Genomic DNA, 22,824 nt, shown 5'->3' on the forward strand with positions numbered 1-22,824 from the left:
GGAATCGAACCCAGGGCCTCGAGCATGCAAGGCAAGCACTCTACCACTGAGCCACCTTCCCAGCCCTCACCACAAGTTTTATATAGTATCAATACACCATGTTATACTTAATGTACCTAATAAGTATGTGCTGATTTAAGTGAATACTTCTTTAAAAATCATTATTTTTTTTTAAGTTGAGTGATTTGACCAAGATTATAGCTCTAGAAAGTCCTTGTTCCCACAGCCTGTGAGAAAAAGCATTCTACAAAGACTGAGGAATTTGCTCGGTGATTAGACATCTTATTTAATGTGTGCATATACTTTTCATCAAGATCTTACAAATTCAGTCGAATAAAATATTGTAACTTGAATATACTTTCAGCTTCTTTTTTATATCAGTTAATACATAATTCTAAATATTTTTAGTCCACAGAAAGCTTGAATGGGAGTGAGGGGAAAAATATAAAAGATTTAATACTTACCTTTGGTTTGTGTCTGTTTGCCACATGCAAATTAATTTTTAAAAAATCATAAAAATATGGTCAGTTTTATTGAGTCTACTTTATAAATAAAATACTATTTTAAGGAACCGTCACTCATTATTTTGACATATAGATAATCTAACGTAAACTATTTTTGCACCAAAATCAAAAGCTAAACTGTAAATATTCCTAGTGTAACATCATAGGAGTTTACTATAGACCTTTGGTAAATCTGAACTAGGAAACATGTCTAAACTACCTGTGATGGGTAAGTCAACCGCTAGTTGACTTAACTGAAAAAAAAAAATCCTCAATAGTCCTCTGATTTAAGATTAGGCTTTAGTTTGTGGAATTTAATTTTCTTAGAACTGTTCTAAGTAAGCAAATGCAAACAAGAAAAGAGAAAAATGTGATTTGTTAGATCATAAATAAATGAAGTATATAGCAAGTGTGCACATTTTTTCTTTTAGTAACAATTTTAATAATCCTGTCTAAAATCAATTAAAAATACTGATTTTATTAATTTCCACCTTTTGTAGAGGATTCAGAAATTCAGAGGTTAGTAGCAGAATTGGAAGCATGCATATCTGGGCTTCTAGCAAAAAGTGGAAACATAAATACCCAAGTTGAAATAGCACTGGCCATGCAACCATTAAGAAGTGAAAATGTTCACTTGCGACGGTAAGATTTTATAAGTTTTTTTGTCTAAAGGCAAAGATCCATAACCAGAACAAGATTTCAAATGAACTATCTTGGAAAACTGATTTTAGTCTTACTTCATTCCACTTTTCCCCATTTTCCAGAGATTTCTAGCATTCTCTAAGTTGTCTGATGTGTGTGTGTGTGTGTGTGTGTGTGTCTGTCTGTCTGTCTGCCTGTCTCTGTCTCTGCCTCTGTCTCTGTCTCAGTCTGAGGATACAAGCTCCTTTTACTTCACGAATCCTCTGTCTAGTATGTGTTTTCTGGGAAAAAAGAAAGTATCGATAAATATTAGTGCATTCACATACTTTGGACCAGAACTGATTATCTCCCTATCATTTTGTAGTATAAAATAAGACACATGGCCTTTCCTAATATAAAAGTCTGTGAAACATTTCTCCCCTGCTAGTAGCTAACTACAAGTAGCAACATCTTACTTAGAAATAGGAAATAACTCATTTAAATTTTGGTGGGGGGGCAATTTGGGGCTTGAACTCAGGGCTGAGGGCACTGTCCCTGAGCTGCTTTTGCTCAAGGCTAGTGCTCTACCACTTGAGCCACAGTGCTACTTCCAGCTTTTCTGTTTATGTAGTGCTGAGGAATTGAACCCAGGGCCTCATGCATGCAAGGCAAGCACTCTACTACTGAGCCACCTTCCTAGCCCTCATTTAAATTTTTGTATACTTTTCTTCTTTGCTATCTTGTTGTAATTATACTCTTTTTTTGGGGGGGGGTCCAGTTGTGGGGCCTGAACTCTGGGCCTGGGCGCTGTCCCTCAGCTCTTCAACTCAAGGCTAGCACTCTACCACTTGAGCCTCACCGCCACTTCCAACTTTTTTTCTTTTTGCTTATGTGGTGCTGAGGAATTGAACCCAGGGCCTCATGCATGCAAGGCAAGAGCTCTACCACTGAGCCACCCTCCTAGCCCCATACTCTTAATTTAAGAGAGATTCAAACCAGTGGTCTAATCTTGAAATATAAAAGAAATTGCAAATGTATTATTAATGTTATCTTTGAGTGTTTCAGTGATGAGTCCCTTGTCTGTTCATCAGTGTACTTGGCAGGGAATTGGAGACATTTTCCTGTGCTTCTGAAGTGCATTGTGAATGTGTCCCAAGAAAGTGTTACTGTTGATATAGACACTGTCAGGTACTTACCAGGGACCTGATAGAAAGTAAGAAAATAGTATTCCAAGTTGGAAAATATCTTAAACTTATAAATCTACAGCTTACAAAATCATGACAGTAAGATTTATTTGTTTAGGATTATTTTTCTGGAGATTATATAGTCTAGGGCTGGAAGTATAGCTCAAATGGCAAGGTGCTTGCCTTACAAGCATGAGGACTTGAATTCAAATCTCAATAGTGCAAGGAAAAGAAACAACAAAAAATTGATAGTAAATGTATACATTACAAACATTTATTGAATGTTTTGTTCTTTTATAATATTTAATTTTATTATAAAGGTGAGGTACAGAGGTGTTACAGTTACATACATAAGGTAGTGAGTACATTAAACATTGTTACCCCTTCCCTCATTTTTTTCCCAACTTTCCCTCCCCGCAACTCCCCGCCCCATTTTATTCTTTATACATGTTTTCTTTTTAAATCTTCCTAACAGCTCCATGAAAGGGCTCAGCAAAGTTAAATAATTTGTGCAATGTCTTATATCTAAAAGTTGCAGAGTTAACTCCAAGGCCATTTGATTTTAGACCATAAACTCCTAATTTGTAGACTGTATACTGTCTCCCTTAGGAACTAGAAACTAGCTTATTTGTATTTTGGTATATTTTGTGAAACAAAAGAATAATACTATAAGCCATTGAAAGTAAGCAAACTTTGAAAAAATATTAATAAGAGAATTGTATTTCTAATTCCTTTGTCTTAAGTGGGTTGTCTTTTTTAAAAAATTAGAATAGTATTCTGTATTAAAATTTAAGATAGTGTTTGGGTATTGAGGTAGACTTCTGCTGATCTACTAGGTAGCTTTGTGTATTTTCATTTTGTCTTTTTTGATAGACTGTCAAATGTACACTTAAATGGACTTGATATTCTTGCATTCATAGTTTTTTGTTATTTCATTTAGGCAACTGAAAATTTTGAATCAACGACTCAGAGAACAAGAAATAACTGCAAAGGCATCTAGTACTATGAAATGTAATCTTGAATGTAGGTAGAATAACTGTAAGGATTGATATTAATGTCTTTGTAATTTTGAAAAAAGTACTCTCCCTTTTGTGCAAACAATGAAATGAAAATCCTTATATAATATGTCTTTGTGCACATCTATTAGTTTCTTTCTTTTTATTTTTCCTCTGCTTTGATGGTACTGGGGTTTGAGCTCAGGACCTTAACAGTTGCTAAGCAGGCACTCTGCCTCTTGAGTCATGCCTCCAGCTGTAATGGGAACATTTTTATAGGCTATAGTAATAGAATTTGTGATACAAATGTCTGGGCATACACATGCAATTTTGACAGATATCACCAAATAGACTTTATGTTCTTTTTCTATTATGTTTGGTTTTGAGACAAGGTCTCAAGGTGTTGTATAGGCTGGTTTTAATCCCCTGGGCTCAAGTTATCCTCTCTCCTCACCCTTCCCAGTAAGTGTTAGTAGGAAATGATAAATAGCACTGATCTTTTCTTTTCCTACAAATGTCAGTTGCCAAATTGTCTTTATGGATCACAACACTTAACAGAGAAAAAACTTACAGTTTTGAAAAAACGTTGAGAATTTTTTTTATAATCTCAGTATTTCTTTGTCAATTTCTGAATAGTAAAATACATTTAAAAAGCATCAAAAGGGATAGCTCTTTTTTTGATATATGACAAGAGGATTAATGTCTTAATACATAAGTATCTCTTTTAAAGCAATAAGAAAAATGAGAGCATCCAGAAGCGCAATCACTTCATGAAAGCAATGACTTTATAATTTCTGATAGATGATTCTGGTTCTACTGTAAACCAAAGATGGGGGTAGGAGGGAGAGTAAGAGAGAGGAGGCCAAGAGAAGAAGTCGGGGGATAAATAGTTCCCGTATAAGTTTAGATTTTTCTACCAGGCACGGGTGGCTCATGTCTGTAATCCTAGCTACCCAGGAGGCTGAGATCTGAGAATCGCAGTTCAAAGCCAGCCCAGGCAAGAAAGTCTGTGAGACTCTTATCTCCAATTAACCACTTGAAAAGCAGAAGTAGAACTGTGGCTCAAGTGGTACACTGTTCACCTTGAGCTGAAGAGCTGGACAGCGCCCAGGCCCAGAGTTCAAGCCCACAATTGGCAAAAACACAACAACAAAAAAAGTTTAGTTTTTCTCTTTTTGTTCTCTTGTACACTTTCATTATTGTTAGTTTTCTTCTTATTTTAGTATATTTATTACTATTTGTAAATACATGTTTAGAACTGGGACCATGTCTGATTACTTCTGTAAAATCAGGGTCTAATACAGTGCCTTATATACAGAAATGGTGCCATGAAAACAATGTGATAGGTCTCTCGCAGTCTGACAGGAAAAAAAAATAAAGATGAGAACTTGTGAGTATAATATGATTCTTTTATGTTTAAATATATGCATTTATTTTTTTATTTAAAAAAATTTTGTTGGTCATGAGCTTGAACTCTGAGCCTGGGCAATGTCCCTGAGCTCAAGGTGAGTGCTCTACCGCTTGAGCCACAGTTTTCTGGTGGTTAATTGGAGATAAGAGTCTCACGGACTTTTCTGCTCAGGCTGTTTTTGAACTGCGATCCTTAGATCTTAGCCTCCTGAGTAGCTAGTATTGCAGGCATGAGCCATCAGCACCTGGCTAAATATATGCATTTTTATATAAAATATATAGAAGTGTTTTCTGGACAAATAATAAAAATTAACAATAATTATTGTTAATAATAGTAGAGCCAGGGCACAGTGAGGGAATCATAGGGTATCATTGGCACTTTGTGACATTTGAATTATTTGCATTATTTGCTTTGCACATGTATTATCTTTTAATTTAAAAAGGAAAAAATAATGCTTAGAAAGTATCAGTTGGAGAAGAAAAGCATGACTTCTGCCAATGACTTGAAAATGCATGTAGTATTTATTTAGAACATAATGCACATGATTAAAATCAAATTTTAGGGCTTGCTTTTTCTAAAAACAAATCTTTTGCAGTCTTTTAATATTGGGAAATTACTATTTGATCTGTTTTGTCTTACAGTGTTTTCTCTTCAGTCATTGAACATGTCACTACAAAATCAATTGCAGGAGTCAATAAAGAGTCAGGAATTACTACAGAGTAAAAATGAAGAGCTCTTAAAAGTGATTGAAAATCAGAAAGATGAAAATAAAAAATTTACTAGTTTATTTAAAGACAAAGATCAAACTCTTCTTGAAAATAAACAGCAATTTGACATTGAAATGACAAGGATAAAAATTGGTATGTGTTTGGACTACGGTTCTAGTCACATTTTAAAAAGAATAAAAAAACTGAAAACTTTCTTGTTGTTTTAGAATTGGAAGAAGCCCTGGTCAATGTGAAAAACTCCCAGTTTAAGTTAGAAACTGCTGAAAAAGAAAATAAGATATTGGGAATAACGCTACGCCAGCGTGATGCCGAGGTAACTCGATTGAGAGAATTAACCAGGTAAAATTGACTTCCACAACCCAGCTTTTGCATTTGTAAAGTTGAAATAAGGTCAAATCTGCTCTCTTTCCTGTATCCTTTTCTCTTATTTTGCCAGTGTTTTTTTCTCTAATTGCTAATGCTTTCTCCTGTTTTAAACATGTCTAACTGCTTTTTTAAACTGTAACTCTTAAGTAACAGATTTCCATTATATAACAAAATGGTTAAACTCTCTGGTTATGAAGTCTGAGAGTCCTAAATAGAATCTCAGGTCTGTTGCATATTATCTGAACAACTTTGAATAAATTATTTTACCTTTCTTAAACCTGATTTGTAAAGTAGGTATGTAAGGTTGTTCAGGAAACTAAGAAATAATTCAAGAAGAGCATTTAGCTTTCTAAGTTCTCATGCCATTTGGTCTTGAGTAAGTCATTCAAATCTCTTTGACTCTCATTTTCTTCATTTTATCAATTAAAAAAAATGAGTTGGCAGGAAATCCTCATAATATCTTCGTTCTTTAGCCAGTCTTTTTTCAAATAAGTAAAACTACTGTCTTCACACAGTTCAGTTTTCTTTTTTTTTAATTTTTATTTATTTTTTATTTTGAAAATACTGTACAGAGGCGTTACAATTACATGGGCAAGATAATGAGTACATTTCTTATCAAGCATTGTAGCCTCCTCCTTTGTTTCCCCTTACCATCCCTTCCCATCTCCCCCCCCCCGCTCCCCCCAGTTTTCTTTTGAGATGTGTTAAGAATTAGATTTCTAACAATTTTTTTAAATCCCAGAGAAGTTAGTTATTTTAAGCCTGAAAAAATCAGATCTGATCCTGCCTTTAAATGATCCTAGAAGTACATAATTCCAAATATAAATAATCTAAAAAGAATATAAAAGTTTTACATATAAAATAGTCTATATCCTCAGTTTATAGAAGCAGACAAGGCAGTAATATATATATATGCATATATATACTAGATTACTAATTTTTTATTTTTTATTTTATTTTATTGTTTTATTATTTTATTTTGATTGTTTTATAAACAAAATAATGTTAATATGAAATCCTTTTTTACATTTAATAGAGTAGTTTTCTTCAAACTTACAACAGGATCTCTACCAGTAAATTCAATAAATCACACATTAACAAAATAAAAGATTACAAACCATATGATTATCTTAATAGCTGCAGAGAAATTCAACACCTTTTCATGATTAAAAAACAACAACAGATTAGGTACAGAAAGAATCATTTTATCACAATGAAAGCCATACATGACAAGCTAACATTATACCTAATAGGGAAAAATTAGAAAACTTCCTTCAGAGTGAGGAACAAGACAAGCTAATAAACTCTTACCAATCCTTAAAGGTGGTACCGTATGTTCTACTCAGAGAAATTTGGCAAGAGAAAGAAATACAGATGTTCCCTGACTTTGCAAAGAGTTATACATTTTTAATTTAATTTAAGTGTAAAGGTCATGTACAGAGGGGTTACAGTTACATAAGTAAGGTGATGAGTACAATTCTTGTTGAACATTGTTACCCCATCTCTCATTTTTCTTCCACTTTCCTTCCCCTCTGACCTCTCCTCCCCCAATGGGTTATATTTTGATAGACCTTTTCTAAGTGGAAAATGTGCTCAGTACTGAGATAAACCAATTTAAAATAAAAAGTCCTAATTCTGAGGCTGAGAAAATATTTAGAAAATTTTATGAATATTTTGATTAACCATACAAATTTATAGAGTGTAGTGTGACAGATTAATAAAACTGTGATGGTGAAATCAGAATAGTTAACATTTATATCTCAAATATTTTTTAATTTTTTGAGGAACACATAATAGTTATACATATTTTTCTGACCTATAATTTGGTATTTCAATACATGTATATAATGTTGATATGAACCACATATCAGAGTGGCTAATAATTCTGTATCTTTACTGTGCATTCATTACTGGTGCTTGGAGGAAAAGAAAATAAGTCAATGTAGCCAAATGCCATTAGTGCACACCTTCCTGGCTCCACAGGGTATGGTGTTCAGTTCCGGGCAGAATCTGTATTAGTTTCTTGGTGTTTCTCTTTCCTTCTTTTGATGCATATGGAATCACAACTATCTTATTTATAAAATGCTTTGATTATTTTTCCAAGTCTTTTCCATATTTGTTATTTTGATTTGTTCTCTTGTCTGAAGGGAAAAATAGATGGGAAAACTAAGGCTAGTAAGGCTACTAAGTTAATGCCAGAGCTGAGCTTAGAAATCTCATCTCCTTATTTCTATCTACATTTTCTTTCTCACACATGGTTTTTGATAAATAGTTTATTTCTGGTGACACCTTTATTCCTAATTGAGTCTAATTAAATCTTAGCTTTTGTGTTTGTGTGTGTGTATGTGTGTGTGTGTGTACGTGTGCGCGTGTGTGCGTGTGCGTGTGTGCGTGTGTGTGTGTGTGTATGTGTGTGTGTGTGTGCATGCCTGCCAGTATTCAGGGCCTTTGCACTGTCTCTTAGCTTTTTCACGCAAGGCTAGATCTGTAGCACTTGAACCCACACTTCCACCTCTAGCGTTTAGATGGTTAATTTAAGAGTCTCATAGACTTTAACTTCAAACCTTGGTTGTCAGATCTCAGCCTCTTGAAACCTAGAATCTAGGATTACAGGCAAGAGCCACTAGCACCCAGTTAAACCTTAGCATTTTTAATTTTTTTTTATTGTGAAAATACTGTACAGAGGGTTTCCAATTACATGGGCATTTTTAATTTTTTTAACTTGAACAAAGCTTTTATTTTGTGTGTGATTTTTTTTCAAAGAATGCATACATAAAATATCATTGTAATGCTAATTTACAAAGTAGAATCGAACTTTATAACATACAAATATGTTTTTTAAAAAGTTTAAGTATTAGTCATTTGTGGATATTAATATTATCATTTGATTCTTAACCAAACTTGTTAAGAAAATAAACATTTGCCAATAGATTCTAAAAGCAATACAAAAATTCTAGATGTATATTAAATTATTCTGCTTAGAGAAAAATAAAAAATAAACTTGCAGTATGATTCAAAGATAAAAGCTCTAAAAGTTAACCCATGAAAAGTTTCATGTCTGCATATTAAAGTCCTCAGACAATTGCCAATGTTTTCTGATTTTTTTTCTCTATCTTCATTGTCACACTAATCACAGTCTCAAATATATATGCAATCTTTTTTTAGGATTACATTTTTAAAACAAGGAGAAATTTTAAACACAGAGAGAGTATAAACCTACAATAGTTCTTCTGGGACTGAAACTTGGAGTGTAGTATGTGCAATTTTGTAGAACTGGGTAATCAGAAGATCATAGAAGGCGTGAATAAAGGCTACTAGCAAGGTGTGTTCACCGTGTATGAAGTGATACTACTTTAGAATGGCATTAAGGAGCTTGTAGGCTTGTAGTATTGGGGAGATGGCAGTGTGTCAGTAGATTGATTCTTTATCAGCATTTCATTTATTGTTGTTTTATTTTTATTTGAAAATGTTAAAAACGGGTTACATTCACATAAGTCAGGCAGAGTACACTTTCTATTGGAAATGTAATTTCCTATTGGAAATTCCCTTGTTCTCTCCTAATTTTTCCCATCTCAGAGTAGAAAAATGAAGTATGTTGAAAACCTTAACATTTTTCATCTGAGCTAGATGAATGGATGGATGTTTGCTTATTTGTTTATTTAACAAACATTTATTAAATGTTATGTTCTATGTATGTGTGTGTTTTAAGCTTTTTATTAGCATATATTAATTCCATAGGAGGGGTTCCAATGGTTTTATTTTCATACACACATACAGTGTACTGTGATCAAACTCAAGTTTCTTTTACTCAGCATGTACAAAGCACATGTACAAATTTGATAACAAAATAGGAAATCTTTCAGAGTGAGTATTAGTGTAATTATTCTAGCCATAAATACACATGGAAGTCTAAAGGAATAAACTCAACTGATGTCCTGGGCTGTAACCTGAGCAAGAATTTTCATTCTCTCTTCAGCTTTGCTTCCCTAGTTTGTAAAAGACTGCCTCTCTGAAGATGATCCATTATTGAGGGAGTCTTCTATGTTGTAGAAGACACAATTGTTCTTCTTTATTCTTTCAAAGGAACACCCCCATCTGCCTGTCTTTTCATTTGTTTGTTAGGAATGAAAACAAATTTGCTTGCGATTGTAGCCTTCCTTTTCTTAAAATTTAACCTAATATGTAGAAAGAGAAGGTAACCAATTCTTAGAGAATTGTCTAATGTCTAAAATGTTAGATACGTATTTTTTGGTCTCTTTTTACAACTCAAGAATTCTCTTGTCAGTTCTTTTCCATTTTTTTAAAAACCTCTTTTATACTAGCCACATCCTGCCTCATGGGTGATTAATTGCACTGTTTAAATGACTATGAAATCATAATGGGTAGATTTAGTACAGTCTCACAAATATTAAATATGTTTAGTAGCACCTGTTTTTCTGAAGACTCAACAACAGCTTTAAAGTGCCACATGTATTTGTTGATGTTAATTTTTGCTTTGTGTTTTATATTTAAAAGCTTAAACTTTGAACTTAATTGTACCTGAATTGATCCATGCTGGTAATTTATAGTGTGTTTGGTAGCATCTTTTGCAATTTAATCATTTGGGAACATCTCAAGTACCAGTTGGATTGGTATAACCACTTTAACATTAGAAGATAAAGCAGTAAAGTCTTGACAATACAGCCAAATCTGCATGGTCATCATCCAATCTCTATAGTCAACCTTAGACATTCCATGTTTGTTTTTGTACCTGTTGTTTAAATAATCTCTTAGGAAAGAAATTTCTAGTTTGCAATAATTCAGAGAGGAGCTTGACATGGGAAACTGAGATTCAGAAAGAACAAATAACTTGCCGAAGATCATAGTTAATGATGGTAGTAGGATTTAGTTCCATGCTGTCTTACTTCTAAACCTGTGTGGTTTTCCTTCTAGTGTACTCTTCTGATACTTCCTGTTATTACCTAATTAAGACAGATAATTGTCTATAACCATCCACTTTTTTCCAGTATTGTTCCAGCATCCTTTGCATTTTGAATAGAAGGAAATAATTTTTACTAGATTCCAGTGCAAATGAGTAGTGGATTTTCCATTTTGCTTTGTATCTTAGCTTACCACTATTAGGTTGGTTTTCTTTTTTGTCTTTACTCAGTGATTGTTTGCAGTGTTGCTCAAGAATAAGTCATTCTGTTCCTCAAGAGAAAAATATTATGAACCTTTATAGATTTTCTGAAATCCAACATTTTTTAAAGACCACTTGTTATTTTAGTTTACTCTTGCCAGAGCATGTTGCCTGATTTTGTGCTTTTTATAGCTAGGTTCATATTAAGAATCAGGCACTTGTTTCAAATCGTTGTTTTTTAAAGATTGGAGACATATATATAAATTAATGACTGAAACAGGTAAAATTTTGATAATTATGCCACTAAATTCTTCTTGGCAGAACTTTACAGAATAGCATGGCAAAGCTGCTCTCAGATCTTAGTGTGGACACTGCTCGTTGCAAGCCTGGGAATAATCTTACCAGATCACTTCTGAACATTTATGATAAGCAACTTGAACAGAATCCAGCCCCTCTTCACACTTCCATAATGAGCTACCTAAATAAATTAGAAACAAATAACAGCTTTGTACATTCAGAACTACTTTCTACAATTAAGAATGAGGAAACCATAGATCTAAATAGTCCTTATGAAAATGTTCTGCCTCCCAAAGGCCTTCCACATAATGACACTAGTGCCATGGAGGGAATATCTGTACCTGGGAATCTTTCTATCCTTTCAAAACAGGGTTCTGATGTGGAATGTGAAACCATGACTTTAATTGAAGGGTGTAATTTGGATAATACAATTTATATTCCTTTGGCTAGAAGCACTTCTAAAAAGCATTCACCACTTCCTAAAAGAGTCTCCCCTCAGCCCAAGATAAGTGTTTCTGCAACACAACTAGTCAGCAACAGTACATTTATCTCTGAAACAAAAAATAAACTGTGTGCACCTGCAGTTGATTCTTCAAAAAATGAAACAGAAGATGTACATCCAAACCTTTCAAGCACAGCTGATATGGAAGACATAGAGCTCCTCAAGAAAATAAAGGAAGCAATTGGTAAGATTCCTGCTGCCACTGAGGACACAAAGGACCAGACTGCACATCACAGTCCAGCAGTTTGTCATGCTACCAGCGTTCAAAGGAAAGGCAATGCTAATGCTGTTTGCGATGACAGCTGTTTAAATTCTGACTTGATGTCAGACTGGAGCATCTCTTCTTTCTCAACGTTCACTTCTCATGATGAACAAGACTTCAGAAATGGCCTGGCAGCTTTGGATGCCAACATAGCTAGACTCCAGAAATCCTTAAGAATTGGTCTTCTGGAGAAATGAATTCAGAAGAAAACTGAGTGCTTCCTCTTTAAGATTAGAATTTTGCTACATTAATGTTGTATTTTAAGCTTCTTTGGAGAAATTTTTTATGTTATTAATTATGGAACAATAAATTGAAATAATAGATTTAATGTTTAATCTTATAATAGATTTACTGTTGGAATATCTTAGCCTATAAAAAGTCATAAGAAATTACAGATTGCTGAGACTAAAGCTCTAGAGGACTAAAAAATTATTGTAACATTTTAATTTAATGCTTAGCAAATAGAATTCTTCCATTAATGTGTAACTGCTGGGTTAAAGGTGAAATTTGAAGGCATTTCTGGTTGTTTGAAAGGATAATGAGAAGGGAATCTCTATGAACAATTATACTCAAACTAGAGTTTCTTTCCTGGTTCAGGATATTTGTTTGTTTTTTAATGACATGGTGCCAAAAAGGTACCAATATGTCCACCTCATAAAAGGCATTAATTGGTTCAAGAAAATATGGATAACATCCTCAATTAATTTATGGTCCTTAAAATCTTAGGAATTTAATATATTTTTATCCTGGATGCATATTTTATATTCTTTAAGTCAGACTGAAAATCCTAGCAACCAATTTTACCCTTTTTGTTTTTTATTAAAGGATTTTGAGTTTTTGTATTGGATATGATGGAATTTTAAAATTTTGGCACTGATTGTAATTCTACCTTTAAGGACCAGTATACTTTAAAAAATTCTTTAGCCAATGTCTGTTTCATAAGTAATGTGAACTATATTGGTCTCCCTGCTTATTTGTACTAGCTTCCCCCCCCCCCCCCCCCCCGCCACCTTCCATTACAGTCTTACTATGTAGCCTGTGCTGGCCTCAAACTCACATTCCTTCTCTCTCATATGTTAATAGTATGGATGTGCATGTACCAGCACTTGTAACAATTCCAGAGTCACCTGACTCCATGTAAGCAACACATTTTAACTCCTAAAAGCTAAATCTTATGATGTCACTAACACTTCAAGTCACCTGCCTAGCACAATTGAATTTAGTACTTGGATATACTTTGTTATTAGGATATTTTGCTGGCTCCAGGATACCTTTACAGATACAGGCTAGACTAGGTCTAAAAGTATTCAAGGATTCTGAACTATTTTCATTGCCATTTTGAATTTGCCTTCTAGTACACATAAATTATTTTTCTCAACATACAAATTCAGAAACAAAATAATTCAAGGAAGAAAACTGAGTTGTCTTTCTATTCTCAAATGTCAACTATTACTCATAAACATTAGTAAATCCTTAAGATTATTATATGGTAATTCTACAGATACAGGAAGAAAATGGTGTTTTGCCTATTAGATGCTGACAACAGATGGTTTCTATGATTCCATAATGTGGATGGATTTCTTCCCATCAGCAGCAAGCACTCATTTCTGTAGAAGATACATGGTGGACACCCTCCCATCTAATTTACTTCTGACAATGTCTTCCTAGAGGCAGAGGCAAAAATCCATAGCTTGAGGGTCTAGTCCCACCAGACTGCCTCCCACTTCAGATGCTAGTCACACATCTAGAACATCTGCTCTTAGCTGTGAATTGAGGTTTCTATGATTCTCTCATACTAGATCAATTTGCTAGAGCAGCTTGCAGTGAACAAGGAAACATTAGATGATATACATTATTATAAAGGACATGCGTTTGTGTGTGTGTGTGTGTGTGTGTGTGTGTGTGTGTATGTGAGCGCATGCACACGCACACCAGCTGAGACTTGAACTTAGAGCCTGGTGCTCTACCACTTGAGCCACAGCTTCACTTCTGGCTTTTTGGTGCTAACAGTCTTGTGGGCTTTCTTGCCAGGGCTGCCTTTAAATCACCATTCTCAGATCTCAGCCTCCTGAGAAGCTAGGATTATAGGCATGAATCATTGATGCCTGGCTATGAAGGGTATTTTAAAGGATACAAATGAGCAGCCAGTTAAAAGCTATGTAGGGCAATGTCTAGAAGGGTCCTAAGTGCAAGATTTTCTGTTCACATAGAATTGAGATGTGCCAACTCCTGGCACATGAATGAGTTCTTATTTACCTTCCTACAAGCCTCCATATAGTCAGCTGCCCAGAAACCCCAAGCCCTGTCATCTGTTATTGAGATTCTTGCATGAGAATGATTGAAGCATAGACAGTCCTGTAGAAATATGATTGGACAAAAAGGGTTATGATCTAATGCCAGCAGGCTGAGTGGTGAGACCCAGCTAGGCCTGTCTGTTCAGATTTTTGGCCCTTTGTACAGCATTCCTTCCTCCTGGGATATTAGGTAGGCCTGATGTCAGACAGAGTGAAAAGATTTTATGGCCAAAGCCAAGGTAGAAAGATAGGGAAGATAGTAGTGTAAATTTAGTTTCTGTGATGTGCCTTGGGGAAAATTTTCTAGTTTTTGTCATGTGCCTTGGGAAGAAAAAAAAAAAAAGCAGGACTAGAAAAATCAAAGAAATAGTACATATTTTCCCTTAGTCCAACCAGCCTTGGAACTTAGTAAATCTTTTTCAGAGATATATACTTTAAAAAAAAAAAAAAACTAATGGTGGCATTTTACTTGTATCAAGTGCCTTAAAATTATAAAGGCCTATTCTAAGTACATGGAAAGTAGGATTGAGTTGCAAAGCTTATTGGTTGAAAAGCACGCAACTGATTCACAAATGACCAAGTATATATCTAATGCTCACACTGCTATTTCAGGCTCAAAATACAATAAACAAAACAGACCACCTTGTCCTCAAAGATCTTATATCACACTAAACAAAAAAAAAGGGATAAGTGATGTGAATAAAAATGAATCAAGGCCAGGGTATAAAGAATTATAAAACTAACTTAGATTTTAGTTATTAAAGTATGACACAACTTTTCTAAAGTTAGGTTTGGGTATCAAGAATTTAAACATTGGAGGTAAAGTTGGACTCTCTTTTGTAAACTAATACTCCCTATTTTTCAAACCTATTTTTAGATTTCAGAATTGCTTAAGCAAATGAGTTCTAAGACTACAGTGAATCTTACAAATACTGCAAAGCCCCCATCTTCTGTCATGTTTTAATAGACCCCTTGCAGAAAACTGAACTCAACCTTATTTAAAGCAGTTAGCCTCATCTGGATCTCCCCAAGAGTTAACAGAAATAGGAAGATTTCTGAAAGACAACCTGAGTTTCAAAAGGACTTGAGTCATTTATTTTCATATCCAAAGAAAGAATCTCTTCTATAGTGACAACTACTGCTGGTGAGACCCAATCACTTTATGTATATCCCTTTGGTCTGGACCATACTTCTGCCCAGGCTCCTCCTGACAAATTCTTAATCATTTTTCCAACCCAGAGTACTGTGTGCCTCTGTTGAAGTATATGTCAGTATACATAGCAGCCTTTCTTACCTTGCACCATTCTGGAGAGCAGTATTTATTCACTGTTGACTCCTTCATGGCACTTGGGAACTATCATTTAATACATGCTAATAATGACTGTAAATCTCTGACAGATGGCCATCTAGGTTTCACTTGATTTGCCCTTGGTGTTAAATGCCTACACCAGTTTATGGCTTTTATTATCCTTTGTGGAGTTGCTACCATTCATTTTCTTGTAATTTTATTCTAATTAGTAATTTCTAAAGCAAATTCACTTGTTTAGCAACCTGGTAATCCAGCCCATCAGCTTTCTCCCTGATTTGTGGGCAGGAGCATGGAAGAAAAACATAGACAAGACCTTAGAAAACTAGGCACTAAACACTCTGTAACTTTTTTTTTTAACATTTATAAGGGTTCTTACCATCCTGCTTGTCTTTCTGATGTCTGCCAGTTTGTCAATGACAAGATTTAAAGCCAGAAATGATCAATGAACTCTACAGTTAAAATTATATTACAGATCATATTATGTGGCAGGTCATAATATTTTCACACCTGGAGTAGAGCAGCATCGTGTTAAGGCAGCTTAGGACTTATCCAGCTCCATAGGAGCCATTTCCTCATTGCTAAGGTTCTGGCCAAATAAGAAGAGCCCCTTTTAGCATATAAATTCTCTTCTTATATGATCATATGAACATAGCTATGAGCCTTTGTGAGCCTTTCCTAAGAATATCCTTTGGTCTCACTGTGTAAATGTTTAGAGTCTCGTATAATTTATCATGTCCAAGTGTAATTTTTCACTTTCACCATATAAGTTTATCTGTTTGGGAGAGGGTAAGGGGGAGCACAGAAATGGTGGGACAAAGAGTGAACAAAAGCAGCAGTGATGAATTCCCCTCTGAACATCACCTTGACAACAGTGATACTTACTAGACATTATGTTGAAAATGAACTATACAGTTTGTGTATAGTTTCTCTCCCAATAAGGGGTCAAGAGAGAAAAACAGAAAACAAGGGAAGAGGTGACACTGTTCAAAAAGAAAATACTTATTACCTCATTTATGTAACTGTAACCCCTGTGTACATCACCTTTACAGTTAAAAAATACTCTTCTTGACACATTCTGCTCCTAGAGGCCATAAAGAATGGAAATGGGAACATTAGAATATCAAAACAAATGAAAACATTCAGACACTTTCTCAATGATACATGCTTAACACTTTAAACAGGCACTGGAGTCCTCAACCCGCTTTCTTATGTTGTTCCCCCAATGTCAACTGAATGTTATGATTACTTGGACCCATGAACCCCAAATCTGTTATGTAAACCCACCTCTTCATATTCTCTATTAGCATGGCCTAATGATATGGAATTCCTTCTGTGACTTGTGATGATGAAATAAAATAATGTGAAAATCCTTTGTGTGCTATAAATGCTGAATTTATTGTAATGACTAATTTTATCCACTTGGTCTATATGTCTGTACTGTACTAGACAATGTTTTGCTTTTGAGTTAGGGAAGACATTGTTTATTCAGTGGTGGTATTTGGATTTGAACTCAGAGCCTTGTGCTTCCTAAGCAAGTGCCTTACTACTTGAACCACTCCACCAATCCTTTTAGTGTTGGTTAATTTTTTTTGCCATCCTGGGGCTTGAACTCAGGGCCTCGGCACTGTCCCTGAGCTTCTTTTGCTCGAAGCTAGCATTCTACAGCTTGAACCACAGTGCCACTTCCAGCTTTTTCTGTTTATGTGGTGCTGAGGAATTGAACCCAGGGCTTCATGCATGTTAGGCAAGCACTCTAACACTAAGCCATATTTCTAGCCCCTTGTTGGTTAATTTTTGAGATAGTGTTTTGCTTTACGCCCAGGTTGGCCTGGACTGACACTTGGCTGACAAGTGCATAGCACCCAGCACACACAGTCATTGTGCTTAGCCATAGTTGGGATGACAGGTGCATGCCACCTCACCCAGCCACTGCTTGAGATGGAGTCTTATGAACTTCTACGCCTGGACTAGCCTCAGATGCCCAATTCTTGATCTCCACCTTCCAAGTAGATAGGATTACAGTCTTGAGATACCTCACCTGGCTTTGTTCTTAAAAATCTGTATCATGTGGCGTAATGATAGTAAAACAGGTTTCATGGCACTTGGTCAATTCCATCAAAAGTCATTATTGAAGCTACTCATTACTAGCTGCTTAGGAAGCTGAGATCAAGAGTTCAAAGTCAGGCTGGGCAGAAAAGTTTAAGAAATTCCATCTTCGAAATAACTAGCAAAAAGCAAAATTAGCCAAGAACTACTAGCTTATGCCTATAATCCTATCTTCTCCAGAGACTGAGATTGGAGTATCAATGTTTGAAGCCAGCTCAGGCAGACAAACCTTAGAAACTCATTATCTCCAGTTAACCATCAAAAAGCTAGAACTGGAGAAGTGGCCTAAGTGGTAAAGTACCAGCTGAGCAAGCAAAAACAGGGCTCTGAGTTTATACCAATACTAGAAAAAAATTTGTCTTAATTTTATTTTATTTTGGGAATATTAGAGCTTGCCTAGCTTGTGCTTTACAATTAAGGCCATGTTCCCCAGATTCTCTCTGCTTTAAAATAATATATATATATATATATATATATATATATATATATATATATACTTTTTTTCCCCCATATAGGGTCAAGAGCATTTATCCAGCACCAGATTGAGACTGTTAACCTTCCTACCTCTATCTGTATCTCCCATGTAGCTGGGATTATAAGTTTGACCACCTACCTTATTTTCTAAGATGGGGGGTCTCACTGACTTTTGGGGTAGGCTATCCTGAAACCTTGAAACTCCTATCTCTACCTCCCAAGTAGCTGGGACTGGTATGAACCACTGTAAGCCAACCAGAAACATTTTAAAACAGAAAATTCCATGAGTTTTTTCCTCCCATTGAGAGTAGTGCTTAAAGTGAGTTCTGACATTTATAGGACAGATCACACCAGTACCTTCTGATTAGCTCCATGGGTGAGAGGGTTTATTTCTCCATGGTTATCCTAAGGTAACTTGCAGAAGTAATTCAGACTATCTGGGAGAAGAACTTGGTCCACTTTGGAGCAGGAGTCTGCTCCAAAAGTATATTAATCAGGAATGTTGTCAGCTGCTCAGAAGAAAGCACACAGCCAATGTACATATTTTCAGCCCACCATCCTTTCCAGATTCTGCACTTGGCTATGAGCTCTAGGCCCAGAGTAGGATAGGAGACCAGAGTCAAATATTTTCAAAGTCAGCCTGCTCCAAAACAAGCAGAACAGACCAGCGTGGAAGGTAGTTGTTTGTGGTCTGGCAAGAAGAAAAGAGAAAAGAAATCATTTCAAACCCAGAGCCTTAATGGATAGAGAGAAAAGTCTCTCTTTTTAGGTCAGTCAGTATTATCATACTTGCTGTCTTAGGACAGGAAGATGGAATGCTGAAAGATGAGACAGAAACTAGGGCAAGTTGATTAATACACCTTTGAATAAATAGGTCCTCACTATTTGGGGCAGCGAGCAATGTTCTACTCCTCATTTCCCCCACCACATTTTATCACGAGGCTTGGTCTATCTTCTCCCTTCTCACATCCCAACCAGCCCTGGAAGTTTCTATCAGATGTTTGTAATAATGGTCATGAAGGCTCAGTTCATAACATGCCCAGCATTAATTTGATCTGTAATTTTGTATTTTTGGCCAAAAGTTGAGAAATGTGTATGACATATCATGGATCACAATAAAACACTTAAAAGTCAGTATGTTAAGTCTGTGGGAAAATTCATTTGTGTAACATGGTTATTAGAAAAACAAGAACAGCGGATCAAAAGCCAGCTAACATTGTGATGGGCTTCATGTGTTAGTTCACTCACAATTTCTTCTCTCCTGTCTGTACTGTGTTCAAAGGCAAATAAGAGGGTATGTTTCTGAGGACTTAAAGCCTAGAACTTACTAAAAGAGGAAACATGATTTCAAAGACTCCTCCAGCTCCAAATTTCTTTCTGAGAAGAGGGTTCCCAACAGCTGAGAAACTAGATACATGGCAATGTACTCCTGCCATGTTAGTGTTACAAACAATTTTACTTTTGGATTGCTCTCCTTTTTTATTCTTGCCTCCTAGGTACCCTCCCTATAGGTACTTTTGTCTGATATTAACTTCAGAGAATCTCTTGTAACTTTGAGGACTTCAATGTTTTTATTTCACCCTGACATTTAAATGAGCTGAAAACATGGATTTTCAATGTGAAGATAGCAGATGGCAGTATAAAGTTGCCCTTTTCCTACCCCTTTCCTTTGTAGAATGAACAAGAAGAGTACAATCTCCATTTGAGGGAGGGAACCCAAGAGACAGCTCTAAAACCAAGCCACAAAATAACTAGAAGGCCTGCCAAAGCTGTCGTAATCAAGCAGAAGTGCATATGAGAGGGAAAAGAAGGGGATGTTGTGGCTCCAGATCGCAAAAAGAGCTGGCAAAGTACACTTCTCCAAGACGAACAACTTATATAGAGGAGACAGTTTTAAATCTTTAGCTTGCAACAATGGGATGAGGATACCCAAGCTTTACTGTGTGTGTATGGGGGGGGGTATTTCTGGGTAGAGAGGTACCATAGATACCTGTTGCCCTGTGGAGAAATAAGCGCTAAACCAACCAATGCACAAAACTAATAACGAAGGAAAATTTCAGAGTTCCTTACACACAAGTCTTGTTCAAATAGCTGATCCAGGAAAGCCTTTCTTACCTACTTCAAAAATAGGAGTCATCAAGAAAAAGCAGCAGAGAGTCTAGACTATTTTGAAAGAAGGGAAAAAATGGGAAACTAAAACTATAAACAAAGAAACAGAAAAAATTTCCAAGAGATAAGAGCTGGGACTAAAATTATTTGCCTATAAATTTTTAATAATGGAATGAAACAGCTGTTGTGTGTGTATGCACGTGCACGTGTGCCAGTAACCATCGATTGAACTTTGAGCTCTTACTTGGCTTCCCTGTTTAGATCTGGCATTCTACCTCTGAGCCACAACTCTAGTCCAGCATTTTGATGTTAATTGGAGATGGAGTCTTTCACACTTCTTTCTTTTTCGCCATGGCCAGCTTCAAAGCTTATTCCTCCATCTCAGCCATCTGAGTAGCTAAAATTGCAGAAATTAGCATCCAGTGCCAAGCTTGAAAAATTTACTGAAATCAAGAGCAATGAGCAAACCAGTTGTGGTGGAGTTCGCCAATAATCCCAGCACAGGTGTAGGGAACTCTGAAGCTCAGCTGTAAAACCAAGTAAGGGTTAAATGGTTAGAATACTTCCTTATCAGTACTCAGAAGGCTGAGAACTGAACCCCAGAAAGATCGAAACAGGTAAAGTAGGAAAGATGTCTAAGTTATGTCTAAGTTGTAGTCTTTGCCCCCCAAACAATAAGGGAGCCAGTTATTCAATATATACACAAACTCTGTTTAATGTCAATGATGGTAATAACAAAATGGACTGATGTTTTCTGCATGTACCTGTAGTAACCTTCCCTGTACTCAACTAAATAAATAGGCTTGCTTATGGGAATTCAATGTTCAAGAACTGGTGAGCCTTGAATCCTCTGGCTCCCTGATAGCTTAACTTTTTCCCTGTCTGTTCTCATATTTTTGGCTTCAGTATCTAGTCGTGCTGTCCCAGGTTGCAGAAAGCAACATACATGGGTAGCTGAGGCAGGAGAATTTCAAGTTCAAGGCCATCCTGGACCTTGGTCTCAAAAACAAAGACCTTGTAAGACCTTGTCTCAAAAACAAAGCACTGAGAACAGAGAAATAAGTACTTGGGGACAAGATAATGAGACAATAGGAGACAAAGTAGGAGTTGGCAAAACTAGGAAATGAAGGCAAATTTGAAAGTGAAATAAATTGAACCCTGACAGTCTTGTTTTTCTTCAGCACTTACTATATCATTGTTTTGTGTTGGCATGTATATGAAGAAGTCCAATATGGAATAGATCCTGTTGTTTTCAAGGTGACAAAAAGTTTCATTCTAGAAACTTTTAATTTTTCCTCTGGTTTTGATTCTCTCTGTTTATTCTTCTGGGGGGAAATTTTTCTGATCTAACTTTTCACCTCACTGATTTAGCTATGCCTATTCTGCTGATAAAGTCATGTGCAGAGTTCTTAATCAGTTGTTGCATTGCTACTATAGATTGCTCTTTATACCTGCTTATTCATGTTTAACATTTTAAGTATCCTACTTTATCCTCTGCTTTCAACAGCACTGGGGTTTGAATTCAGGACCTTGAGATTGCTAGACAAGTTCTCTTGCCAGTAAGTTATGTGTTCAGCCCCTTTACCTTGCTAAGTGTTTATTATGTGCATTTAAACTTTTGTCTCTGGTCCATTGCTTTCTACTCCTCTCATATAGATGGTTAAGCTTGTCCACCTAATTTGTATTATTTTCTCTGACAGCTCAAATTACCTTGGGAGTTTTAGGTGCCAAGATAGGTAATGCAAAACAAAAACAAAAACAAAAGATAGGTAATGTGCACCTTGGAAAGGAAACTGAAATCCAGACTGTAACTTAGACTCCTTTTCATGATTTTCTTTTGTGTATGATGATGTGGAAAACTCAAAGTAATGACTTCTATTATTTTAGTCTGGGCTTGATCATTCCATTTCCTATCATATCTCTTTTCTGAGCTCTTCTCATTGTTAATAATTTCCTTCTTTAGGATTGGATACCAGTTAAGGATGAAGACATTGATCTGCAACTGTTAGCTTCTCCCACACCAGCCATATTGCTGCTCTGCCACAACACTACTTAATCATTTCACAAACAAGTATGCAATATCAGTACCTAACCATCTCCCAAATGAAGACAATTTATTTATAATATATTCCACAGCACTGAGCTGGCCCTGCCCCTCTGCACCACAGAGATGATGAAGTAGCAGTGACTCACTTGTAACAATGTAGGGAAGAGAAGCAAATCAAAGGAGAGGATGTTTATCCCCAGTTGCATCCCTTGATTGACCATTACCTATTCTAGATTGTTATTTCCCATGTGCCCATTGTCTTCCCACTTCCAGTCTTCCCAAAGGTTTCTCCGTGTTTTCATGTTATAGTATGGTGTCCATTTACCTGTCCATCACTTTTGTAGTATTTCCAGGGTGAGTTCTGAAAGGAGGCCAGAAACTTAATGTCCATTTACCATCTTGTGATATTGCTCCTGCCACTTACCAGACTCTACTCTATTGGACTCTCAAGTCTGTTTCACTTCTATATTATCTGTCTCTTTGTAGTGCTATTTGTT

General features: G+C 35.8%; 1 protein-coding gene across 1 annotated transcript in view; it reads left to right on the top strand.

Moving 5' to 3' along the window:
- The window catches only part of Ccdc14 (coiled-coil domain containing 14), a 28,046-nt gene extending 15,730 nt beyond the window's left edge, over positions 1-12,316 (top strand). Inside the window, exons 8-12 of the mRNA XM_013019325.1 lie at positions 1,004-1,145; positions 3,249-3,331; positions 5,356-5,574; positions 5,649-5,781; positions 11,249-12,316. Coding sequence (XP_012874779.1) covers positions 1,004-1,145; positions 3,249-3,331; positions 5,356-5,574; positions 5,649-5,781; positions 11,249-12,185 — 1,514 coding nt within the window. The 3' untranslated portion in view covers positions 12,186-12,316. The remainder of the gene's footprint in view (positions 1-1,003; positions 1,146-3,248; positions 3,332-5,355; positions 5,575-5,648; positions 5,782-11,248) is intronic.
- Positions 12,317-22,824: the final 10,508 nt, after the last annotated feature.

The sequence above is a fragment of the Dipodomys ordii genome, unplaced genomic scaffold (genome assembly GCF_000151885.1).
Source record: "Dipodomys ordii isolate 6190 unplaced genomic scaffold, Dord_2.0 Scaffold45, whole genome shotgun sequence".
Classification (NCBI taxonomy): domain Eukaryota; kingdom Metazoa; phylum Chordata; class Mammalia; order Rodentia; family Heteromyidae; genus Dipodomys; species Dipodomys ordii.